Source organism: Manihot esculenta, chromosome 4 (genome assembly GCF_001659605.2).
Source record: "Manihot esculenta cultivar AM560-2 chromosome 4, M.esculenta_v8, whole genome shotgun sequence".
Lineage (NCBI taxonomy): Eukaryota > Viridiplantae > Streptophyta > Magnoliopsida > Malpighiales > Euphorbiaceae > Manihot > Manihot esculenta.
The window spans coordinates 27438970-27458500 of NC_035164.2; the positions used below are offsets into that span (position 1 = coordinate 27438970).

The 19531-nt window shown below is 31.8% G+C and overlaps 3 protein-coding genes across 3 annotated transcripts; 1 reads left to right on the top strand and 2 right to left on the bottom strand.

Moving 5' to 3' along the window:
• LOC110613626 (protein MCM10 homolog) lies at positions 1 to 3787 on the bottom strand. The gene is made up of 11 exons (XM_021754848.2): positions 3567 to 3787; positions 3073 to 3250; positions 2668 to 2742; positions 2247 to 2484; positions 2042 to 2166; positions 1361 to 1394; positions 1236 to 1282; positions 956 to 1096; positions 805 to 869; positions 651 to 723; positions 1 to 552 (listed from the first exon to the last, which is right to left on the bottom strand). The coding sequence occupies exons 1-11, from the start codon at positions 3667 to 3669 to the stop codon at positions 390 to 392; spliced, it is 1242 nt and encodes a 413-aa protein (XP_021610540.1). The 5' UTR covers positions 3670 to 3787; the 3' UTR covers positions 1 to 389.
• A 3619-nt stretch (positions 3788 to 7406) lies between these two features.
• On the bottom strand, positions 7407 to 9579 carry LOC110613624 (rust resistance kinase Lr10). The gene is made up of 2 exons (XM_021754847.2): positions 8883 to 9579; positions 7407 to 8794 (listed from the first exon to the last, which is right to left on the bottom strand). The coding sequence occupies exons 1-2, from the start codon at positions 9571 to 9573 to the stop codon at positions 7668 to 7670; spliced, it is 1818 nt and encodes a 605-aa protein (XP_021610539.1). The 5' UTR covers positions 9574 to 9579; the 3' UTR covers positions 7407 to 7667.
• Positions 9580 to 9970: 391 nt separating this feature from the next.
• Positions 9971 to 18187, top strand: LOC110613623 (LEAF RUST 10 DISEASE-RESISTANCE LOCUS RECEPTOR-LIKE PROTEIN KINASE-like 2.4). The gene is made up of 5 exons (XM_021754845.2): positions 9971 to 10736; positions 11120 to 11197; positions 12217 to 12243; positions 15959 to 16009; positions 16802 to 18187. The coding sequence occupies exons 1-5, from the start codon at positions 9971 to 9973 to the stop codon at positions 17941 to 17943; spliced, it is 2064 nt and encodes a 687-aa protein (XP_021610537.1). The 3' UTR covers positions 17944 to 18187.
• The last annotated feature ends 1344 nt before the right edge of the window (positions 18188 to 19531 follow it).

The following is a 19531-nucleotide window of genomic DNA, read 5'->3' on the forward strand; positions in this document are numbered from 1 at the left end:
TTGTCTCACAAGTGGATTTGTTATATTTTCAATTTATCTTTGTTAGGATAATAAATTAATTCATTGAAACGTGAGAAATAACAGTTCAAACTTCATAACCTAGCCTTAAGGGCAAGGTTATTCATGAGCTTGCTAGATTTACTTGAAATGAAGGAGCAGCCATGGAACTCTAGGCCAGTTGCTTAACTATCACTTCATAAAGACCGAGATATCATGACTGTAACTCCTTTTCAGAAGGCAGCATCTTCTGCAGAGCTTAACGTTGGAATGATTATGGTCCCCTAGATGCATCTGCGGCACTGTGTTGGAAAGGGCTCTAGCTCACTTGTACAACACCACATTGTAAGTTGAAAAATAGTAAGACCAAAGTGGGCCGCCATAGAAATAACTCATATGTCTTCATCTGAACCAAAGATTTCCAATTCAATCATCTTCCCTGTTTCATTTTTGGATTTCTCTGCTGAAGCTTGCCCATAGTCAGTTTTTTTCCTTTTTGCATCTGGTTCATTATTCATGACTACAAATGGATTCACCTTCATTGTAGATGACTTCCTAAGGAATATGATATAACAAATGTTCAGTGCTACAAAAAGCAAACTCAAATAAATAAATATGGGATGTAACATTAAAAAATTGGATAAATGATTCACCTTTTGTCTAGGCTAGTTATTTGTTGCTTTGCTGTCACAGATACTTTGGTTGAATTTTTTGGTTTCATTTTTCCTATAAATGCCAAGTAATGTAAAATCAGGATGTAGCAAACAACCATGGCAAGTGCGTCTGGTGAAGGTTAATGATCTTAACCTGCTATTTCATTAAGAAATCGTATGCCCTGGGAGAACGTATTTGTTGTCACTTTATCTGCATTACTGTTCATCAAAGTTAAAAAGCAAGGTCATTAGCAGTGGTTGGTAAACATGCAGTTTGGGATACTAATCTGAGTGAACATTAGTACCTAAGTGCCTTCTTAAGTCCTTCCACAGATAGCAATTTCACCGGTTGTGTAGGTTTCTTTATGCTTGTTTTGTCAGCTAAAGGGTCCACCAAGTAAATGCCTTGTGACTGGACAGGATCCCGAAAGGCTGTTCTCAAGTTCCTGGAGTAGTAATATTTCAAGTTGAGGAGTCCCATGAGAGATAAAAAGTTCAAAAACTGAAGCAGATAAGTTATTTGTTTTATGCAACTATTATGCATTACAAACTACAAATTGTCAAATGATAACTCAGATCACCTACCCTCCCTTGAGCTCAGTTCTTACTGTGGAAAATCTCTCTGATGCTTTCTATAGAAGTCACAGATATGGGGTAAGTTTGGAAGGAGAAAAGTATGGAAGATAGCAGCAATAGAAAGGCATACTTACTGATTTGTGATATCTGCAATATATCCCTTGACGTCTGACATTTAAAAAAAAATAAAAATACAAAAGTCAGAATACCCAGAAAAGAAAAGTCAATATTTGATATGTTACTATTGAAAAATTATGGTAAAAGAACATTATATTCTTTTCATTATGAGGGGAAAAAAGAGAGCCCACAGCCTATGATGCAATGATCTGTAATGCAGGAAGCATGCTTAAATATTAGTAAAAGTCATGAGAATCCCCTTCAAGAACGTGAGACTAAAAGGCATTAACCAAATTTGACTTACTATTTACTTATATCATTAATATATGTTCTGATATATGAAACCACGTTTGGGATTGAGGTTGAAACTGCTTTTTTGAAAAAGCAATTAGATTGTTTGAAATTCTTGTAACAAAAACATGACATATTAAAATTAAACTCAAATTTAAAAGGTCTCCAATAAAATTTGTTAATAAAGTATTTTTCTTAATAGTAGCTCCAATAGCAATGCTAGACAAACCTTGAATGTGATTGAGTTAAACCTTTGAAATCCATTTCAAATGACACCTTTTTATAATTTTTTCTCAAAATCGACATTCAAATATGGTCCTTTCTCAAAATCACTAATCAAAATGATTTTTATGGCATTTTATATCACCCCAGAAAGCAAGTCCACGTAAAAATACTTTGCAACTTACTTATTTATGACTAGTGTACAGGACATCCCATCCTTCCTTTTTCCTTTGCAAACTCCATAATCAATAGAAGTGCCCACCTTTAGCATTTGATTTGGAGAATAGACACTCAAAGAAAAACCTGTTCCCTGTGAGAGAGAAGGAAATCAAAATCTCTAATGAAGCACACAAAATAATATGAAGCAGTGAGTATATGATAAGTTCATACAGCATTGTCCTTGCGTACAGTGCAATTGAATAATGCAAAAACTGTTCCTGCCTGCTCCTTGCTATACTGATGATAAGCATCACCAAATAAGAAAAGAGAAATCGTGTTTTCATCTAAACACCCAATTTTCCATATGCAATAGCTCTTCCCAACGGAGCTAGTCCTTGAATTTCCCTTCTCGGTTAGTACCCCAACAGTAGCCCAGCATCCAGAGATAGTATCTCCTACCAAAAGATTTCTAGAGAAAAAAATCCCAATATATGAAATCACCAATCAACATTACACGGTTCATCAAGTCCTGATTATAAATTTGAGTAAAATAATAATGAGAATACTTTCTAATTCCTTGAAGGAAGTGAATGACTTCCAAATTACAACCATATTTAATCAATTATATGTAATGATAAAGCAAGAAGCTTACTTAATAGCAGGTAAACGTACAAAACGGATATCTGAAAAACGTTCAGCAAGCTCTGCAGGAGTGACAATTTGATTCCTGACAAAGAAAGTAACAAACTAAAAATTAAGCAGAATTATGAAAAAAAAAATCTAGGACTTCTTTTTCTTCCCCATAATTTAATTGTTGTTTTATCTGGTTACAAAGAGGATTACAAAAAAATGCCTCAGGATACTATTTTCAATCTTACAAGAGAATGATGCAACAGTACCCTCAAGTAAATCGACATATTCTTCTCCTTATTGAGGCAATTTCAGTATCACAAATAGAATACAAGTTAACCAACAAAGATTACTTTTTTAACAATGAAACTGAGCAATCAAAGTATACAAGATAAATAGCATGAATTACAGTTGGTCTAAAAGCAACCTTATCCTTAAACCCGAATACTTCTCCACATTCACTTCATTTGAGTTCCTCGACTGCTTTAGCTTTTCGGCTTTCTTAGCTGGTTTTTGCTCATAATCAAGGCAATCTTTGACAGCATCTTTGAACATAGACAAATCTGCATGCCCTCTCCGTCTAGGGGATTCATCCGACGAATATCCTTCAAGGTTAAAGTCCCAATTTCAGAACATTCAATTGATTAATAAAACAAATCGCAAAGAAAAAAGAACCTCATCAGATAAATAGATAAAATTCTGCTGAAAATAAACAAATAACAGCAGATGTAGAATTACACAATGTTAAAAATTGAATATCGTGAATACCCAGAGAATGTAAATCATACGAAAGTAAGAGACACCCAAATTAAGATTGAACGGACCAGGCAAAACAAAATCAATGACCCAGTGCAAAAAAAAAAAAATCGAAAACATGGCTATTAAAAGTACTTAGTATAACCAACAAAAAGGGAAATTTACCCGGTGAATGAGAATGGAGATTTGATGGAGAGCCAGGAGGGGTTTCCAAGACTCGATCTTGGAGAGAAAGAAGGAGGTCGAGGTCTTCTTGATGGCTAGACATTTTAAATTTTTGCAGAAGTTGAATGGTGAAGAAGAAAAAAGAATGAGTTAAGAGGGTTTTAGGAAGCCAGAAAATGTCAATTTTTTGTGGAGGGAGAACATACTTCCTTTGGAGGGAAATGAAAGTGGAATTTAACAAGAAGACTCCGAACCCAATTATGAGCCCAAGAGTTTCAGCTGAATACACGTATAATTCGAGCTCAGCCCATGTCAAATCATAATATAACATAAAATCGAGTATGCTTTTTCTTTTGTCAAATATATAAATTCACCCTTCAATTTTATTAAAAGAAAAAATATGGCATCCCATTTTTTAAGTCATCTTATCTTATATTTTAATTTTTAAAGAGTGAAATTAAGTAAATTGTATAATTTTAATCAACAAAGAGTGTAAATTCACATATAAAAGAGAGTGAAATTTTAAAAATTAATAAATGAAAAAAAAAACTAAAATAAATTTTCAATTATTATCATAAAATACTAAAATCCACCTCCTCCTTGAAGTAAAAAAGTGGCCCTAATATGAGGCTTGTTGATAGAAAGAGAGAGCTGGTGATTGAGTCATGCCAATATCCTCTGCGCGAGTACTGAATTGTCGAATTTGATTAGCTCTGCTGCCTGGCATATTGGATTTAATATTGCCTACTGAAGTTGTTGGACCACGAATTCATCTGTCATAATCTTTTGCTTCATCATTACTAGTCTCTGCTGTGGGAGCATTTGAATCTGATACTGCTGCTATTGCTGTCATTGGAGAAATAAGTCTGACTTTGAATCGAAAAATTGAACCTTTGGCACCTGATAGTTGGCACCAAGGAGCCCGGAATTAAGCCGCTTTGTTAATGGTGCCAATAAGAGTTGATGGATCTACTACCCAAAACCTGCATTGTACTCTATATCTTATGACCCATTTCCACTTTGCAAGAGCTTGTTCAATTTCAAAGATGGGTCCTCAACATTCTCCATAATTAGTCTCAAAATAGATTGCTCTTGACTAGGAGACTCAGGCAGCACACCCTCCCAGTCCCAGTTCTCCATTTCAAGCTGTCCACATTTTTCAGTACTTATATCTTCAGAGGGAAAGCCAGAAACCACCGCTGCCACATCGGTGGTGGTTTCAGTGGAGGCACCGCCTCCACCGCTGTTACTTCCACCTTGTGAAGAAGACGGTGTTGAGGAGGAGGTTAGAGGGCTCAGGCTTCTTCTAACGTCAAGCGTAGACGTGGGCTCACTGCCCACAAAGCAATAATTTTCTTTGGGGTTGTTCTGCCACTTTTGTTGTTACTGTTGCTGTTGCTATTGATTCTGTGGTGGGGAAGAGAGAATGATAGAGCAACAGAAGGAATGCAAAGGGAAGAAGAAGACAATTTTTAAATTGTTCCTATTTCTATGAAAATTCACAATTTTATCATTAAATTTACTTACCATTATTTTGCTTAAAAAATTATGCACAATATATATGAGAAAATTATTGGATAACAGATTCAGGTTAGCATTATTTTGATATGCCAATTCAATTATATAGTACACACTTTATTAAAATTATTACGAAATTTATTTAATTTCACTCTTTAAAATTTAAAGTGTGAGATATGACGATTTCAAAGAACAGAGTGTCACCAAATTTTTTTGATAAAATTGAGGAGTGAATTTTTATATTTAGCTTTTTTTTTTTGTGCTCGAGGTGTAAAAATCATTATATTAAAATAAAAAGCGAAAGCCACCAAATGGAAGAGGTTCATGGCCTATACAATAAGTCCAACACACTAACAAACTTCAAAATCCATATAGAAAACACAGCGGCTGAAGATCTAGATCCATATAGAAAACTCCATAATTGAGAAAATCTTTAGCTTATACCGCACCCTTCTTCTATAAAATGTCACTATCAACAACAGTTGGGATCCCACATAATAAAAAACACTTGTTCAATAGTCAAGCCAACAAATATCATGGCACTCATATTGAGAAACAATGGGGATAAAAGGTTCGATTCTTGTAACAAGAGGTAGACCATCACCTAATGTAGGAAACATTGCACACAAGCCCAAATTTGGTATATAAGTGAAGCAAGGAGGCTGCAAAGGGGCTCCCATTGGCAAGAGATAACTTGTTGGAGCTCTGACTTCCATATGCAACCTTGGAGGACTAGATTAAATTAGAGATGGTCATCGTTAATATTTCCAAGATAATTGAAGCATTTTCATTGGTTCATCTAAAAGAAAATAGAAGGACACACAATAATTCCATGCAGACACTGATGAACCCTTCTTTGCATGCAACACAACAAATAAATATCCATAAAAAAGAAACAAGCAGATTTACAAGCAAGTCTATCAAACCAACAAACTCTTTAGATTTGTAAAGAAAAAATTCAAATAAAACTATTTATAATCTATTTGAAAAAGGAGAGGCAAACTCACTTTTTAAATAAAGAAGGAAGGTCATCCCATCGAGAGAAGGAGACGACCAAAAATCAAATAGACAACAAGGACTAAACCTCAAAAGAAAAAAAGATGTCAAGAGCAAATTTTCTCTATATTGATAAAGATAGAAAATAAAAAACTACATGGATGTATTACTTTTATCTTCATCAAACATGTTAAAATTAATATTCGTGCCTCTCAATTTTTAAAATTTAATAATGTAGTCTTGAATTTTGACTCTTATCAACTTACAAGTCTTTCCATCTAATTTTTTATTAATTATTTTTAAAACAATTAAAATACTTTAATCATTGAAATATATTAAAATTAACACTTATTCCCTATATTTCTCAAATATAAATAATCTAATTATTGTATATTAACTTTATCAAACTAAAAAGATAAATACTATTTTCACATAAAAACGTTGAATTTAACAGTGTTAAAATATAAATATTAAACTATTAGGTTTTAAAAATAAAAGAAATTATGTATTAATTTTAATATATTTCAGAGATGTGAAAGTAATTTTTTTTAAAATAAATAATTATCATATTCTCATTTATCAAATCTAGTTTCTTATTAACTTGCAGGTTATTTGTACTCATTGAATATATTAATTATTTATTTATATATATTAATATTAATTTATATAATAATATATTATTATTATTATTATCTGAAATATAGTTAATTAAATTTTGTCTTCAATTATCATAATAACAAATTATTATGATCGTAATTTATATCTAATTAAATTTAAGTAGAAATATTATAATGAAATAAAATTTAAAAACAAAATTTTAGTTAATTTTTATTATTATAAATAAAATATTATCAATATGGTAATTTAATATGATTTTTTTATTTTATTCATTAATATATCCCATACAAATTAGAATATGAGTTAGATTAACAGAGAATGAGTTACGATAAGTATTATCGTGTATCTGAAATTTTAAAAAATTTCTTAATTCATTACTATTTCAAAATTATTCAATTATAATGTTTTTATATTTTATAATATTAAATTAATTCTTTTATCAAAAGAAAACATTAAAATAATCCATTTGACAAAGGTTAAAATAAATTACTTAACAATCTTTTTGATAAAATATTAAACAATTTGATTTTGCTAAACATATAAATATATTAATAGAGTAATTTTAAAATATATACAAATTAATAAATTTTCTAAAAATTCAAGTAACTAATAATAATTTTCTTTTTCAAGTTAATTCAGTTATAGAAATAACATAAAAGAAAAATTCTTTAGATAACCAAGCAAAAAATAATTTTTTTTTATTACAATTGTTACATTCATCCTCAGTTTCAACACAAACCATGAAAAGCCTTTCAGCATCTCCAGGTTAGGATCATCTAACATTTTAGTGGATGACAAGTTGAAATAATATAAATGCTATGCAATAATATGACCTATAACCAATAAAACATTAACATTGTTTAAAAAAAAAAAAAAAGAAGTTGCATTCAAAATCAAATTAAGGTAGAAATTTGTTGTTGACACATGAAATTGAGAATTTTCAACACCAATTACTATTGATTTAGCTAGTCACTCTCCTTCAGAGATGGCTGGTAATTCTTGGTGATGATGTCTCCCAGCAAGCATACCTGTGGAGTTAAAAGGATGAGGAGGCATTGCTAAATCATTTCCTTCTCCTTCCATCATTTGAACAACAATTGTCATTGAGGGTCGATCCACAGGGAACCATTGGATGCACCATAATCCAACAATGGTGAGTTTCTTTGCTATTTGAGCATCACCTTCTTCCTCAATTCGGATTCTCATATCTTCTCCTCTATCCAAATGATCATATATCCATTCAGGAAAGAAGACCTGGCTACTACTGTTTTCGACATTAACGTCGAAATTCTTCCTTCCTCCAACCATTTCCAGCAACAACATTCCAAAACTATAGACATCCGATTTATAAGATACATTGCCAAAGTTCCTAGAGAATACTTCAGGAGCAATGTAGCCCATGGTACCTCTAGCTGTTGTCATGGATACGATACTTTGATCCTTGGAGCACAACTTAGCAAGACCAAAATCAGAAATCTTTGGAGTGAAATTATAGTCCAGTAGAATATTATGTGGCTTGATATCAAAATGTAGGATTCTTTGATCGCATCCTTGGTGAAGATACTCGATTCCTTTAGCTATGCCGAGTGCAATATCTTGTAGCTTCTCCCAACCAAGAGAATGATGGTGACCATCATTTGAAAATATGAATTTCTCCAATGATTCATTTGGTAGGAATTCAAAAACCAAAGCTCGATGGAATCCCTCAGCACAAAAACCAACCAAACGAACTACATTTACATGGTGGATTCTTCCCATTGTTCCAACTTCATTGATGAACTCGTCCCCATTCCCTGTTGAACTGTTGAGAATCTTCACAGCCACAAGGATCTCACTAGAAAGCTTTCCTTTGAACACTGTTCCATATGCTCCCTGCCCCAACTTGTCCTTAAATTGATTTGTAATCCTCTTCAGATCAGCGTATGTGTATCTTGTGGGCGTGAGAGCTTTATAATCTTCCAAAAATTTCTCTATCCTTGCTTGATTTTCCTTTTCTTTTCTGTCTGCGCTGTAGAGATGATAAAGTCCAATGAAGGCTACCAGCAGAAGAAATGAACCCAAGGTTGCACCAGCAATTATCAACTTGGTTGATGCACCTGAATAGATTAGAATGAAAAATTAGATATTACCCACTTCTGAGAATTAGTCCTAAATTGGTTTTGAAGAGTAAGGAAGCTTAAATACCTCTGGTTATTGGAGCTAGACGACGACTCATCTCACACCATTCAGTGCCATCACTCTTAAAACGACATCTTCCTCCTCCTGCTTCACACAATCCACAAGCTGGTTTGGCCCATGTCAATTGAATCGAGGCATTCGACTTTTCTGGATAAATTTCGTATGAATAAATGTAGGGGATAGAGAAAATATTGTACATCTTTGTACATGATGTAAGAGTATATTGACTAATGCGAGAGCTGCTAGTAATGGCGTAAACTTCATAGCCTGGAACTTCAAGGCAAGGCGCAATTCCGAGTATATTTCTCTCTGCTGAAGTACAGTTGAATAAGGTATAATTATAGAGGAAATCATCGTAAAATCTGAAAGGAGAAGAAGAAAATTTGATGTTTGAAGCCTGTCTGAGAAAGCAGTGATCTGGGTCAGAAACGTTAAGGACTTGATGGAGATAATCAATTTCTTGGACATATAATTTCACAGAATTTGGCAGCTCCAGCAATGTATTGTTCCTCTCTGTGCAAGACAAATCGAACCCATGATAGCCACAGTAATCAGGTTGCCGATCTTTGAGCCGGAACGGGAATCGGATGGTTGGACCAGACCCACACCTTGATTCTGGACAGTTGGGAAAGCTTTGTCCAAGGTCTCCGAGGACCAAAACGAGCAAGATGAAGGTAGATAAGATAGAGGGACTCATTTCCAAAGAATGATCGGTGCTGCCAAATCTGATCAATCTTGATTTCACTTCAATAATTTTAATTGCCCAAAATTTTCTGCAAGGCAGATGGAAGAAGACAGTCCACTTGCTATTTTCTGCAAGTCATCTTTGTCAGCTGGGTGCTAAAAAGTCATTGGATGAACAGAGTCACTTGCTATTCTTTGTCAGTCAACTTTCTCACCCCAACGCGTCATGTGGCTGCAGGAGAAGTCCAGCGAGAGCCCCAGCAATCTTTGATTTTCTTTTTCCACCTGGATTTTTTTTACTCATACAAAATCAAAGTCTCGATCTCGCTGAAAGGAATAAGGTGATACTCCTTTAAGGGCGTTTCTTTTTCCTGCCCATTAGTCAGCAATCGTAAAAATTCTCTCTCAAAATGTTAACCAATGCAAGGCTCCTTATCCTTGTAATTCTGATCCAATTACACCAAACCTGCTATTCAACGAGCAACAACGCCTGCCCTCCTTCCTCTTGCGGCCACATCCGCCACATTAGCTTCCCTTTCCGATTGAAAACAGATCCTGCAATCTGCGGCCAGGAAGAGTATGAAATTTCTTGCGAGAATAACGTCCCTTTGATATACTTCTCTTCGGCAAAATATTATGTGAAGGAAATCAATTACAATAACTTCACAATCCGGCTAGCTGATTCCGATGTGCAAAACGATAACTACTGCTCTCTCCCTCCTTATCCTTCAACCACAGAATATTCTTTCCCCTCATTGTTTTACGCTACCTATCTCAGGCAAACCTATAACTATGACACTTTATATCAGGATTTGGTTTTCATCACTTGTCCAAAACCAGTCGTTTCTGAAGATTATGTGGATGCTTCTCCCTGCAATATTACCTTTAATTCATCTTCTCCAAACCCTATTTCGGAAATCAAAGATTATTCCTATGTTAAAATTGGGTCTGATGGAGCGATGGATTTGGAGGATTCTTGCCGGATAGATCGAATTTATATTACATCTTTGTTGCCGAAAGATGTGAAGAACGTCTCCTATGCAGATGTTCACCGTGGTTTGATATTTGGGTTTGAGCTTTCATGGTTTTGGGGTTGCTGCCGGAATTACACGGAAAACGGCTGCAAGCTAGACGCTTCCACCATCATCAATTATTGCAATCCAGGATCTGGGATCAGTACGTTGCTCCTAATTTTTAATGCTTTCTTTTTTCTAAAATAATTCATAAAAAGATAATGGGTTTAATCTGTAACTCTCAATCTCTCAGTATATTCAGTACCATATTTAACTTGTATTTTAATTAATTTAAAGTTTTCAATTTAAATTTCTTGATGTTTAAACTAAAATAAAATTTAATAAATTTAATCCTTTTTTTATTTTTAACTAATTAAACATAAATTAGAAGTTTGAATCAAAAGTTGAAGTAGATTAAGTTTAACATTCCAACAAGTATAAGAGAGGAATTAAAACACTTGATTTTTTATAAAATAATAAAGAAATTTCTTTTATTATATGAATATTTCTTTTTTATTAATGAAGCTGAATAATTACGTGTTGCAGTTCAATTCCCTCAGCTACGTTCAATCCTTCTGAAGCTGGAAAAAACTGCCCTCGGTCGTATACTCAAACGATTCAATTGTAAGAACTCTTCTACTTTATTTATTGATTTAGCTTATGTTTATTTGAAAAAATAATTTATATTTGAAAAGTATTTTTTGTAAAAAATTTTTTTTAATAAAATTTTTATTATTTAATTTAAATTTAAAAAATAAAATATATTAATAAATTTATATATCAAAATATTAATAAAATTTTTAAAAAGTAAAAATAACTTAATTTTTTATTTGATAAAAAAATATTTTATATTAAACTAATTTTTTAGTATAAATATTTTCATAAAATAAATATATCTTTAATTTCTTTTTCTTTGTTTACTTCGAAAACTTTTAAATGATCAAGATTATTTAAATCTAATTTACTGCAATATAACTGAAAATTCAACTTGCTGATGAAGAATTAATATATTTTTAATTTTTTTATTTCAGTTTTGATATATGAAAATCTCAGTAATTAATCAAAGTGAATAGGATATACATATAACAATTGGTCCTGGTAACTCAATTAATCAATAAATAATATTTTTATATATTTATTTTTTTATATTTCAACATTAATAAATATAAAAGAAATCAAACCCAATGAATTAAAGATTTTTTTTGTTAGATATAACTCATATATCATAGAAATTTAATGTAAAAATAATAATAGTAAATGTTAATTAATAAAAGAAAGAATTGAATAATATCTAATAATATTTTACCAAATCTTAAAAATTCGAGGATTAGATCTTAAACTTGAAGATTACTATATTTAATGAATAAAAACACTAACATTTAGATACTGAGAGAATTGATTATAAAATATATATATATATATTTTTTAATTTTTAGTTAAATACTAATAAAACAATTATTTTCAATTAAAATAGTTAACAATTATTAAAACCGCTAATATTATTATACATGACCAAAATCAAATTAGGTTGGTGAACATTTTAGAATACAAATATAGTTGCTATTTGCACCCTTTCATTTAAATTTTAGTTTATAAGATTTTATAGCGTGATGCTAATTTAAAACTTCATTTTGTCAATGCAGGGGATCCTTCTCTTTATTTTGATTTGGGTGAGTAGTTTCTTTTTCTTTTAATCTTTCGCATATTCATGATCTTGGCTATTATTCTAATCACGTAAAATTTAACTATTAATTTATGATTTTATAAAATTCAACAAAAATTTTAATTTGGTAAATTTATTATGATAGTGTGATTACATGACACCTATATATTTAAATACATTATGAATTTATATAAATTTGATTTAAATAAATAATTTTTATTATAAATATAAGTATAATATTCCATTAATGATACATGGGCATCCTTGGAAAAACCAATAAGCATCCCTCTAACTGGGAAGTCTAATGGAATTTTGAAAGCTGAAAAACTGAATGACTTGAATTTCAACATTGAACCGATTTTGTAGCACTTCAGTGAAATCTGAACTATCTCCAATTCCCAAATCCCTAAAAATCTATTAATAAAAATTGTAGATGTGCATCAACAATTCTAGCGATTCAAACCTCCATCAATAAGAAGAAGAATACAAATAAACAAAACAAATCCAGAAATATGCAACTCAGAAATAGCAAACCTATAAAAGAATCACAAACCCACTCTATTGGTTAAAGTCAACACTAATTATAAGACTTTTAATATAGAAGAATATTGGATGTTTTGATGTATTTAATGGGTTGTTTAATAAGGGTAGATGGTAGTTGTATTAAATAGGACTTTTGCATGGTTATAAATAGTCATTCTTGTGCTTAGTTTTTATGTGAGTGAGTGAAAGTAATTGTGAGAGTGAAAGTGAGAAAAGAGCTAGAGAGCTCAAGTGAAGAGAAGTGTGATAGTGTTGTATTAAGTTTGTAAGCATTAGTATGATATAAAAGTATACTTTATAATTGCTACTTTGATGGATCTTGTACATTAGAAATAATTATACTATTGCTATTATCTTGATTTAAAGTTTCTGCAAACTGTGCTTTCCTATCCTAAAAAATCTACTCAACATGTCTAACAAGTGATATCATAGTGGAAGGTCAAGGACTAGAAAAGAATATGCAGTTAGGGATTGTAAAGTTGCTGTCAGAGACACAGCTTGCTTATTTGTTGCGTTTAGATTATATGATATATTGAGCTATTAATCACACGTTTAGGAAAATCCTATCTAAGGAGATTGGAACTTAAGTGGACCATTGAGGCCTCCAATCTTTCTTAGAAAATTTTATCGTATAATTCTTGGTACAATTATACGTATACTATTTTTCAACATTCTAAATTACTATGACAGATCTAACTAGTTCATCTAGTTCGATTGAAAAGTTCAACCACAATAATTATAGTACATGGAGTATTCACATAAGTACTATTTGATGGGGCAAGATTTATGGAGTATTGTTGGAGAAATGAGGTCACACCACTAACTGACGATGAGGAGGCTAGAAAGTGGAGAATTAGATTTAGAAAAGCTACGTATACGTTCTCAATCACAGTGGAAGACGAGTTACTACATCACATTAAAGATGCTAAAGTACTAAAGGCAGCATGGGACACTTGAGCAGCACTATTCACACATATAAATGAAGCAAAGTTGCAGTAATTTGAGAATGAGCTCAAGTCAATCTCACAATGCAACATAATAATCAGTCATTCTTTACTAAAGTGAAGTCTATCTCTATTGATATTTCAAAACTTGATCCGGAAAACAAGATTTGTAATTCAAGAATATGAAGAATCATCGTTTATGGCTTAAGACCAGAATATTGCTCTAGTAACTGCCACCAGAGGATGGGTTAAAGAACTAACCTTGACAGAGTTAGAGAATTTGTTAGCCAATCAAGAAGTTTTAAATAAGTGGATGTCTGGAGCTACAATTAAAGATGAGGAAAAAGTAGGGGTGAGCAGTATTCGGTTCAAACCGAAAAAATCGACCGAACTGAATTAATTTGAAAATTCAGTTCAGTTTTTTATTCAATTCGATTCGGTTCGATTTTTAATTTCAAAAATTTCGGTTATTTCGGTTCGATTCAGTTTTGATCAGAAAAAATCAAAAAAATCGAACCGAATCGATTAGTGATAATAATATGTTATTTTCAATAATATAGAGAAATTAAATCATATTAAGATTAAAATATTTTAATTAAATTTTAAAATACTAAAAATAAAGTATAAAAAATAAAAAATTTATTAAAAATCGAAACCGATCAAATCGAACTGAATCAGACTGGTTCAGTTCGATTCGATTTCTGATCAAAATCGATTCGGTTTGATTTTCATAAATACTAAAATTTTAATTTTTGATTTATTTAGTTTGATTCAGTTTTGAATCGAACCGACCAAATGCTCACCCCTAAAAAAAGCCCTTTTCAGCAGTAAAAAGAAGAATTACAAAGAGAAATTCCAAAATGAAAAAGGCACGCAAAGGAGAAATCAAGGAGGTTGGTAAAAAGGTCATCGATACCGAAGCTCTCAACCAAGGGGAGCAAAATGGGGCACTCACAACAATAATGAATGGGAAAGTGAAAGGAAATTTCAGAAACAATGGTGAATGTTATAACTGTGGCAAAAAGAGTCATTTTGCTCGAAATTATTGGCACAAGAAGGAAGAAGGCAATGCTGCTACATTAACTTTACATAAAAGTGAAGTGAAATGGGATCTGCATACCTTTATTACAGTTAAAAAAAAGGTAGACTTTTGTCAACATGTAGAAGCTAAAGATGAAAAGCTAAAGATAAAGTGACTTTAAGTGTTTGGTTTTAAAAATATAGGAATCGATCTGTTAATTATATTAAAATTTAGAAACTAAATTGTAATTTATTTTTTCTATATAAAGCAAAATTTTATTCATAAAATCTGAAAAAAAAATTAGCATGATCCATACCACTAAACTCAAAACTAAAACCCTCGAGACTGAAAAATAAAAACTCAACCTAGCACTTAGCATGTTGAGTAAAAACACCCAGAAAGCCTCATCATACAAAGGAAGCAAACCAAAAACATAAAACCAATGATAAAATCATACTCCAGCCACACAAAGCTATAACGTTGCAGAAAACTCCAACCTACAAAAATAAAATATCCCAAAGAAAATAAAATAATTAGTAGAACCAAAAAACATAAGACAAAAAAAAAAATTATAACCAAGCAATGAGGTCCTTCGATCTAAGAACTCCCTGCTTAGCTAATGAGTCAGCAACTCAATTTACTTTTCTTAGCACATGAAGATATAAAGAATAGATGGAAGAAACTTAGAGAAGTTAACAATGGAATTGTAAACAAAGGTCAAACTCCACGGGTAGTTTTCATGAGAAGAAACCTAAGCAATATTATACCACCTAAGTTGGTGCACAATTTGTGTAAATTAACCATATCTTTTTCCATTATCTTTGGAAGGAAGTTTTAAGAGGATAAGTAAAAGCTTTTAAAGTAATAGATTTTGAAGTAATGGCCATATTAAGAGAAAGGGTTTTTAAGAAAAGATTTTTGGAGGCTTCACTTTTTAACTCACCATTTTGGACTACTAGCGGGATTTTGATACTTTATCTTCAATGACCTTTAACTTATAAAACTTATTTTTCACTTCACTCAGAGGACCAGTCAAGTCCGTTAACACCAAGATTCTGACAAAACCTAATCTGGCCTGTCTTTGTTTAGAGTTTCTAAAATGGTATCTGCAGCCTATCAATTAATATTAGCCTTGTGCCTAGTAAATCTCATAAAGAAGTTTCTTGTACCTAAATTATTTTGCTTATTGCTTGAGCTTTTCTCTTTTCTTGCAGATTTGCAAGGATATATATTGGCCCTTCTTCGATATGCTCTTATTCTCTTTGGTAAGACTTTCGTTATTTTGCTATGTTATAAAATATTAACATTGCTCCGACAAGAAAAAAATTTATTTCCTAATTCTAGGTTGTCAATGCCTATGAGTTATAATATTTTAACATTATTAAATTATTGTTATTAAAGGTTAAGTAGGGAGGATAGGTAAATAAGTTAACACACTATTATAAAAATCAGTTTAAATCAACGACTATAAATTGTTACCTTATATATTTTAATTGTATATATGAGTCAATAACAATAATTTGAAAACCACTGTATTTATCTTTTTTGTCACAATATAAGACAATAATTTACTTAATTTTCCACAATGAATATAAAACATGATTAAAATTATAATTTTATTAAACATAAAAATAAACTTTTTATTAAAATATTTTATTATACATGGTAAAAAATTAAATTTTTTTATAATAATTTTAAACTGCAGCTAAATTATTATATTAATAATATTTAGTAATATTTTCATAACCACTGCTAAAATACCACTCGTTAAATCTTAAAATGTAAGAGTGACATGTCAATGAGTCACTCATTTAGTTATGATTCACACAATTTCATAATTATATTTGTTGTGTGCATATATATATATATATTCAACTGAATCGCTTTTATTTTTGTTTTGATTACAAGCCCGAACCCAAACTGATTTAAGGTCTAATTTACTGATTCATCGGTCTGATTCTCTGGTTCTTTGTGACTTTATTAACGTTGTATTTAGACCATTCTTCAACTGAATAGCATGTTATCCAAATTACAATTAATATTTTCTTTGCATGCAGTGTTGTATCGTGCTCCTTTTTTTCTTGGTGCGGTTCTTTCGGCTATCATATTTTGTAGTTATAGATGGCGAAGGAGGCATTATTCAGAATATGGTACAGTGGAAGAATTTTTGCAGACTCATAATAATCTTATTCCTATTAGATATTCATATTCTAATATTAAGAAGATCACCAATGGTTTCAAAGATAAGTTAGGTGAAGGAGGCTATGGCTCTGTATATAAAGGAAAACTTCGTAGCGGTTACTTTGCAGCGGTAAAAATGCTAGGTAAATCCAAAGCTAATGGTCAAGAGTTCATCAATGAAGTTGCTACAATTGGAAGAATTCACCATGTTAATGTGGTAAAACTTATTGGATTTTGTGCTGAAAGATCTAAACGAGCTCTTATATATGAATTCATGCCTAATGGATCTCTTGATAAGCACATATTCGCTCGGGAAGTTACTACTACAATAAGCATCAAGAAAATGTATGAGATTGCTATTGGAGTAGCTCGTGGCATTGAGTATCTTCACAGAGGTTGTGATATGCAAATCTTACATTTTGATATCAAACCGCACAATATCCTTCTTGATGAAAATTTCATTCCAAAGGTTTCGGATTTTGGATTAGCAAAATTGTATCCCACAGATAATAGCATTGTGTCTCTCACAGCGGCAAGAGGAACAATGGGTTATATGGCTCCAGAGTTAATCTATAAGAGTATTGGACGCATTTCTTACAAAGCTGATGTCTACAGTTTTGGAAAGTTATTAATGGAAATGGCCGGAAGAAGGAAGAATTTCCATGTATCCGAGGAGCATCCAAGCCAAATATATTACCCTTCTTGGGTTTACGACCAACTTAACGAAGCAGAAGGCATAGAATTAGGAGGCGACACAGAAGAGGAAAGGGAAATTACGAAGAAGATGATCATAATAGCATTATGGTGTATACAATTGAAACCTATTGATCGTCCTTCAATGCATAAAGTAGTAGAAATGCTTGAAAGTGAGATCGAATGTTTAGAAATGCCTCCAAAACCTAATTTTTACCCACAAGAGATGCCAAATGAAAATCCTGAAATCCAAGCAAACAGAGAGTTATCAAATGTGCCAAAAAGTTATTTAGATTCAATTACTTGGATGGTGAATGGACGTTGAATTGTATATCTTTCATAACATATATTAGCAATAAAATTATATTGACAAAATAGATTTGTATTTATATTTAAATCTGTTGGTTTTTGCGTATTTGGTAAATGGAAATGTTTTAAAGTGTATGAGGGTTGACGGAGAAATTTGGATAATAATTGAACAAGAAATAGTTTGTGGACTAAAGTGAAAATTTTATTAATGGAGGAGGATTACATATTAGTGGACTTGTGATTTCTGCACACACTTTAGAGTACCTATTAAGCCTATTTATAGGCTACTAAACCGACTAATTAAATCGGTTAATACAAAAAATTTTAATACTTAATTTTTTTCTAAATTTTTTTATTCATATAATTTTTCTAGATCCTAGTACATCACCATTGTTCTCTATAATGCTTTATAGAATTATCTCTTAATCTAGATTAATTTTATATTTGTTTATCTAGATTTTTCTAGATTGATATTTAACGGTCCTCCTCAAGCTAGAAAATCTTTGACTCCAAGTATACTCGAAAAGTAGATAAACGTCTCTGTTAATATTGCCTTGGTGAAGATATCTGCAACCTGCTCGTCAGTCTTGCAAAATTGCATGGATATTTCTCCTTTATCAATGAGCTCTCAAATGTAGTGATATCGTATCTCAATGTGCTTCGTTTTGTTGTGAAAGACTGAATTCTTCATCATTGCAATTGCAAATCCTGCAAAATTCTTCTTAGCCAAATTGCTTCACATGCAGCGCTTGTAGCTATTATATATTCAGCTTCAATGGAGGATAATGCCATTGTTTTTTACTTTCTTGATGACCATGAAATTATCTTTGTTCCAAGGAAGAAAGCATATCCATTTATGCCATTCCTGTCATCGACACTTCCTGCCTAGTCACTCTCTGTGTAGCTAATGAGATTTGATTCTTCCTCACACTTGTAAAGAATATCAAAGCTCTTAGTTCCTTTGATATAGAGGAGTATCCTCTTGGCAGTTGTGAAATGTGCCTTGCTTGGTCTGTTCATGTACATTGAGATAATGCTCACGATATGAAATATGTCAGGCCTTGTATTTGTGAGAGAGATATAGTGATTTAACCAGACTTCGAAAGGTTATCTCATTCACCCTTTCTTGATTATCATCTTTTAACAATTTTTCATTTTGCACCATAGGTGTTGCTAATGGGTTGCAATTTGACATATTGAACTTCAAGAGTAGATCTTCTGCATATTTTTCTTGAGATAAGAATATTTGTCTTGGCTCTTGCTTTACTTGCATTCAAGGAAGTAGAGACATAAGATTAAGAAATCTTTCGAATCTTGTACCTTGATGTAGAGTGATGGCTCGCTAAGGCTTTTGATGAAGCCATTGTCAAGCAAATACTTATCAATCTTATCATTCCAGGCTCGAGGTGCTTGCTTTAGTCCATATAATACCTTCTTAAGCTTGTAAACCATCTCTTCTTTTCCTTGAATAATATAGCCTTGGAGTTGCTCCATGTATACTTCTTCTTCAAACTCTACATTGAGAAAAGTAAACTTAACATCTAATTGATAAACTTGGAATTTGAGTTTTGTAGCTACTGCAAGCATTGCTCTAATTGTCTCCA

Excerpts from the sequence above, each read along its gene's own strand:
- LOC110613626 (XM_021754848.2), bottom strand. The coding sequence starts at position 3,669 with ATGTCTAGCCATCAAGAAGACCTCGACCTCCTTCTTTCTCTCCAAGAT. Across the intron at positions 1,283-1,360 it reads ATTGCAGATATCACAAATCA|AAAGCATCAGAGAGATTTTC; the intron begins GTAAGTATGCCT and ends TGACTTCTATAG. Across the intron at positions 724-804 it reads ATTTCTTAATGAAATAGCAG|GAAAAATGAAACCAAAAAAT; the intron begins GTTAAGATCATT and ends TGGCATTTATAG.
- LOC110613624 (XM_021754847.2), bottom strand. The coding sequence starts at position 9,573 with ATGAGTCCCTCTATCTTATCTACCTTCATCTTGCTCGTTTTGGTCCTC. Across the intron at positions 8,795-8,882 it reads TCTAGCTCCAATAACCAGAG|GTGCATCAACCAAGTTGATA; the intron begins GTATTTAAGCTT and ends TAATCTATTCAG.
- LOC110613623 (XM_021754845.2), top strand. The coding sequence starts at position 9,971 with ATGTTAACCAATGCAAGGCTCCTTATCCTTGTAATTCTGATCCAATTA. Across the intron at positions 11,198-12,216 it reads TATACTCAAACGATTCAATT|GGGATCCTTCTCTTTATTTT; the intron begins GTAAGAACTCTT and ends TTGTCAATGCAG. Across the intron at positions 16,010-16,801 it reads ATATGCTCTTATTCTCTTTG|TGTTGTATCGTGCTCCTTTT; the intron begins GTAAGACTTTCG and ends CTTTGCATGCAG.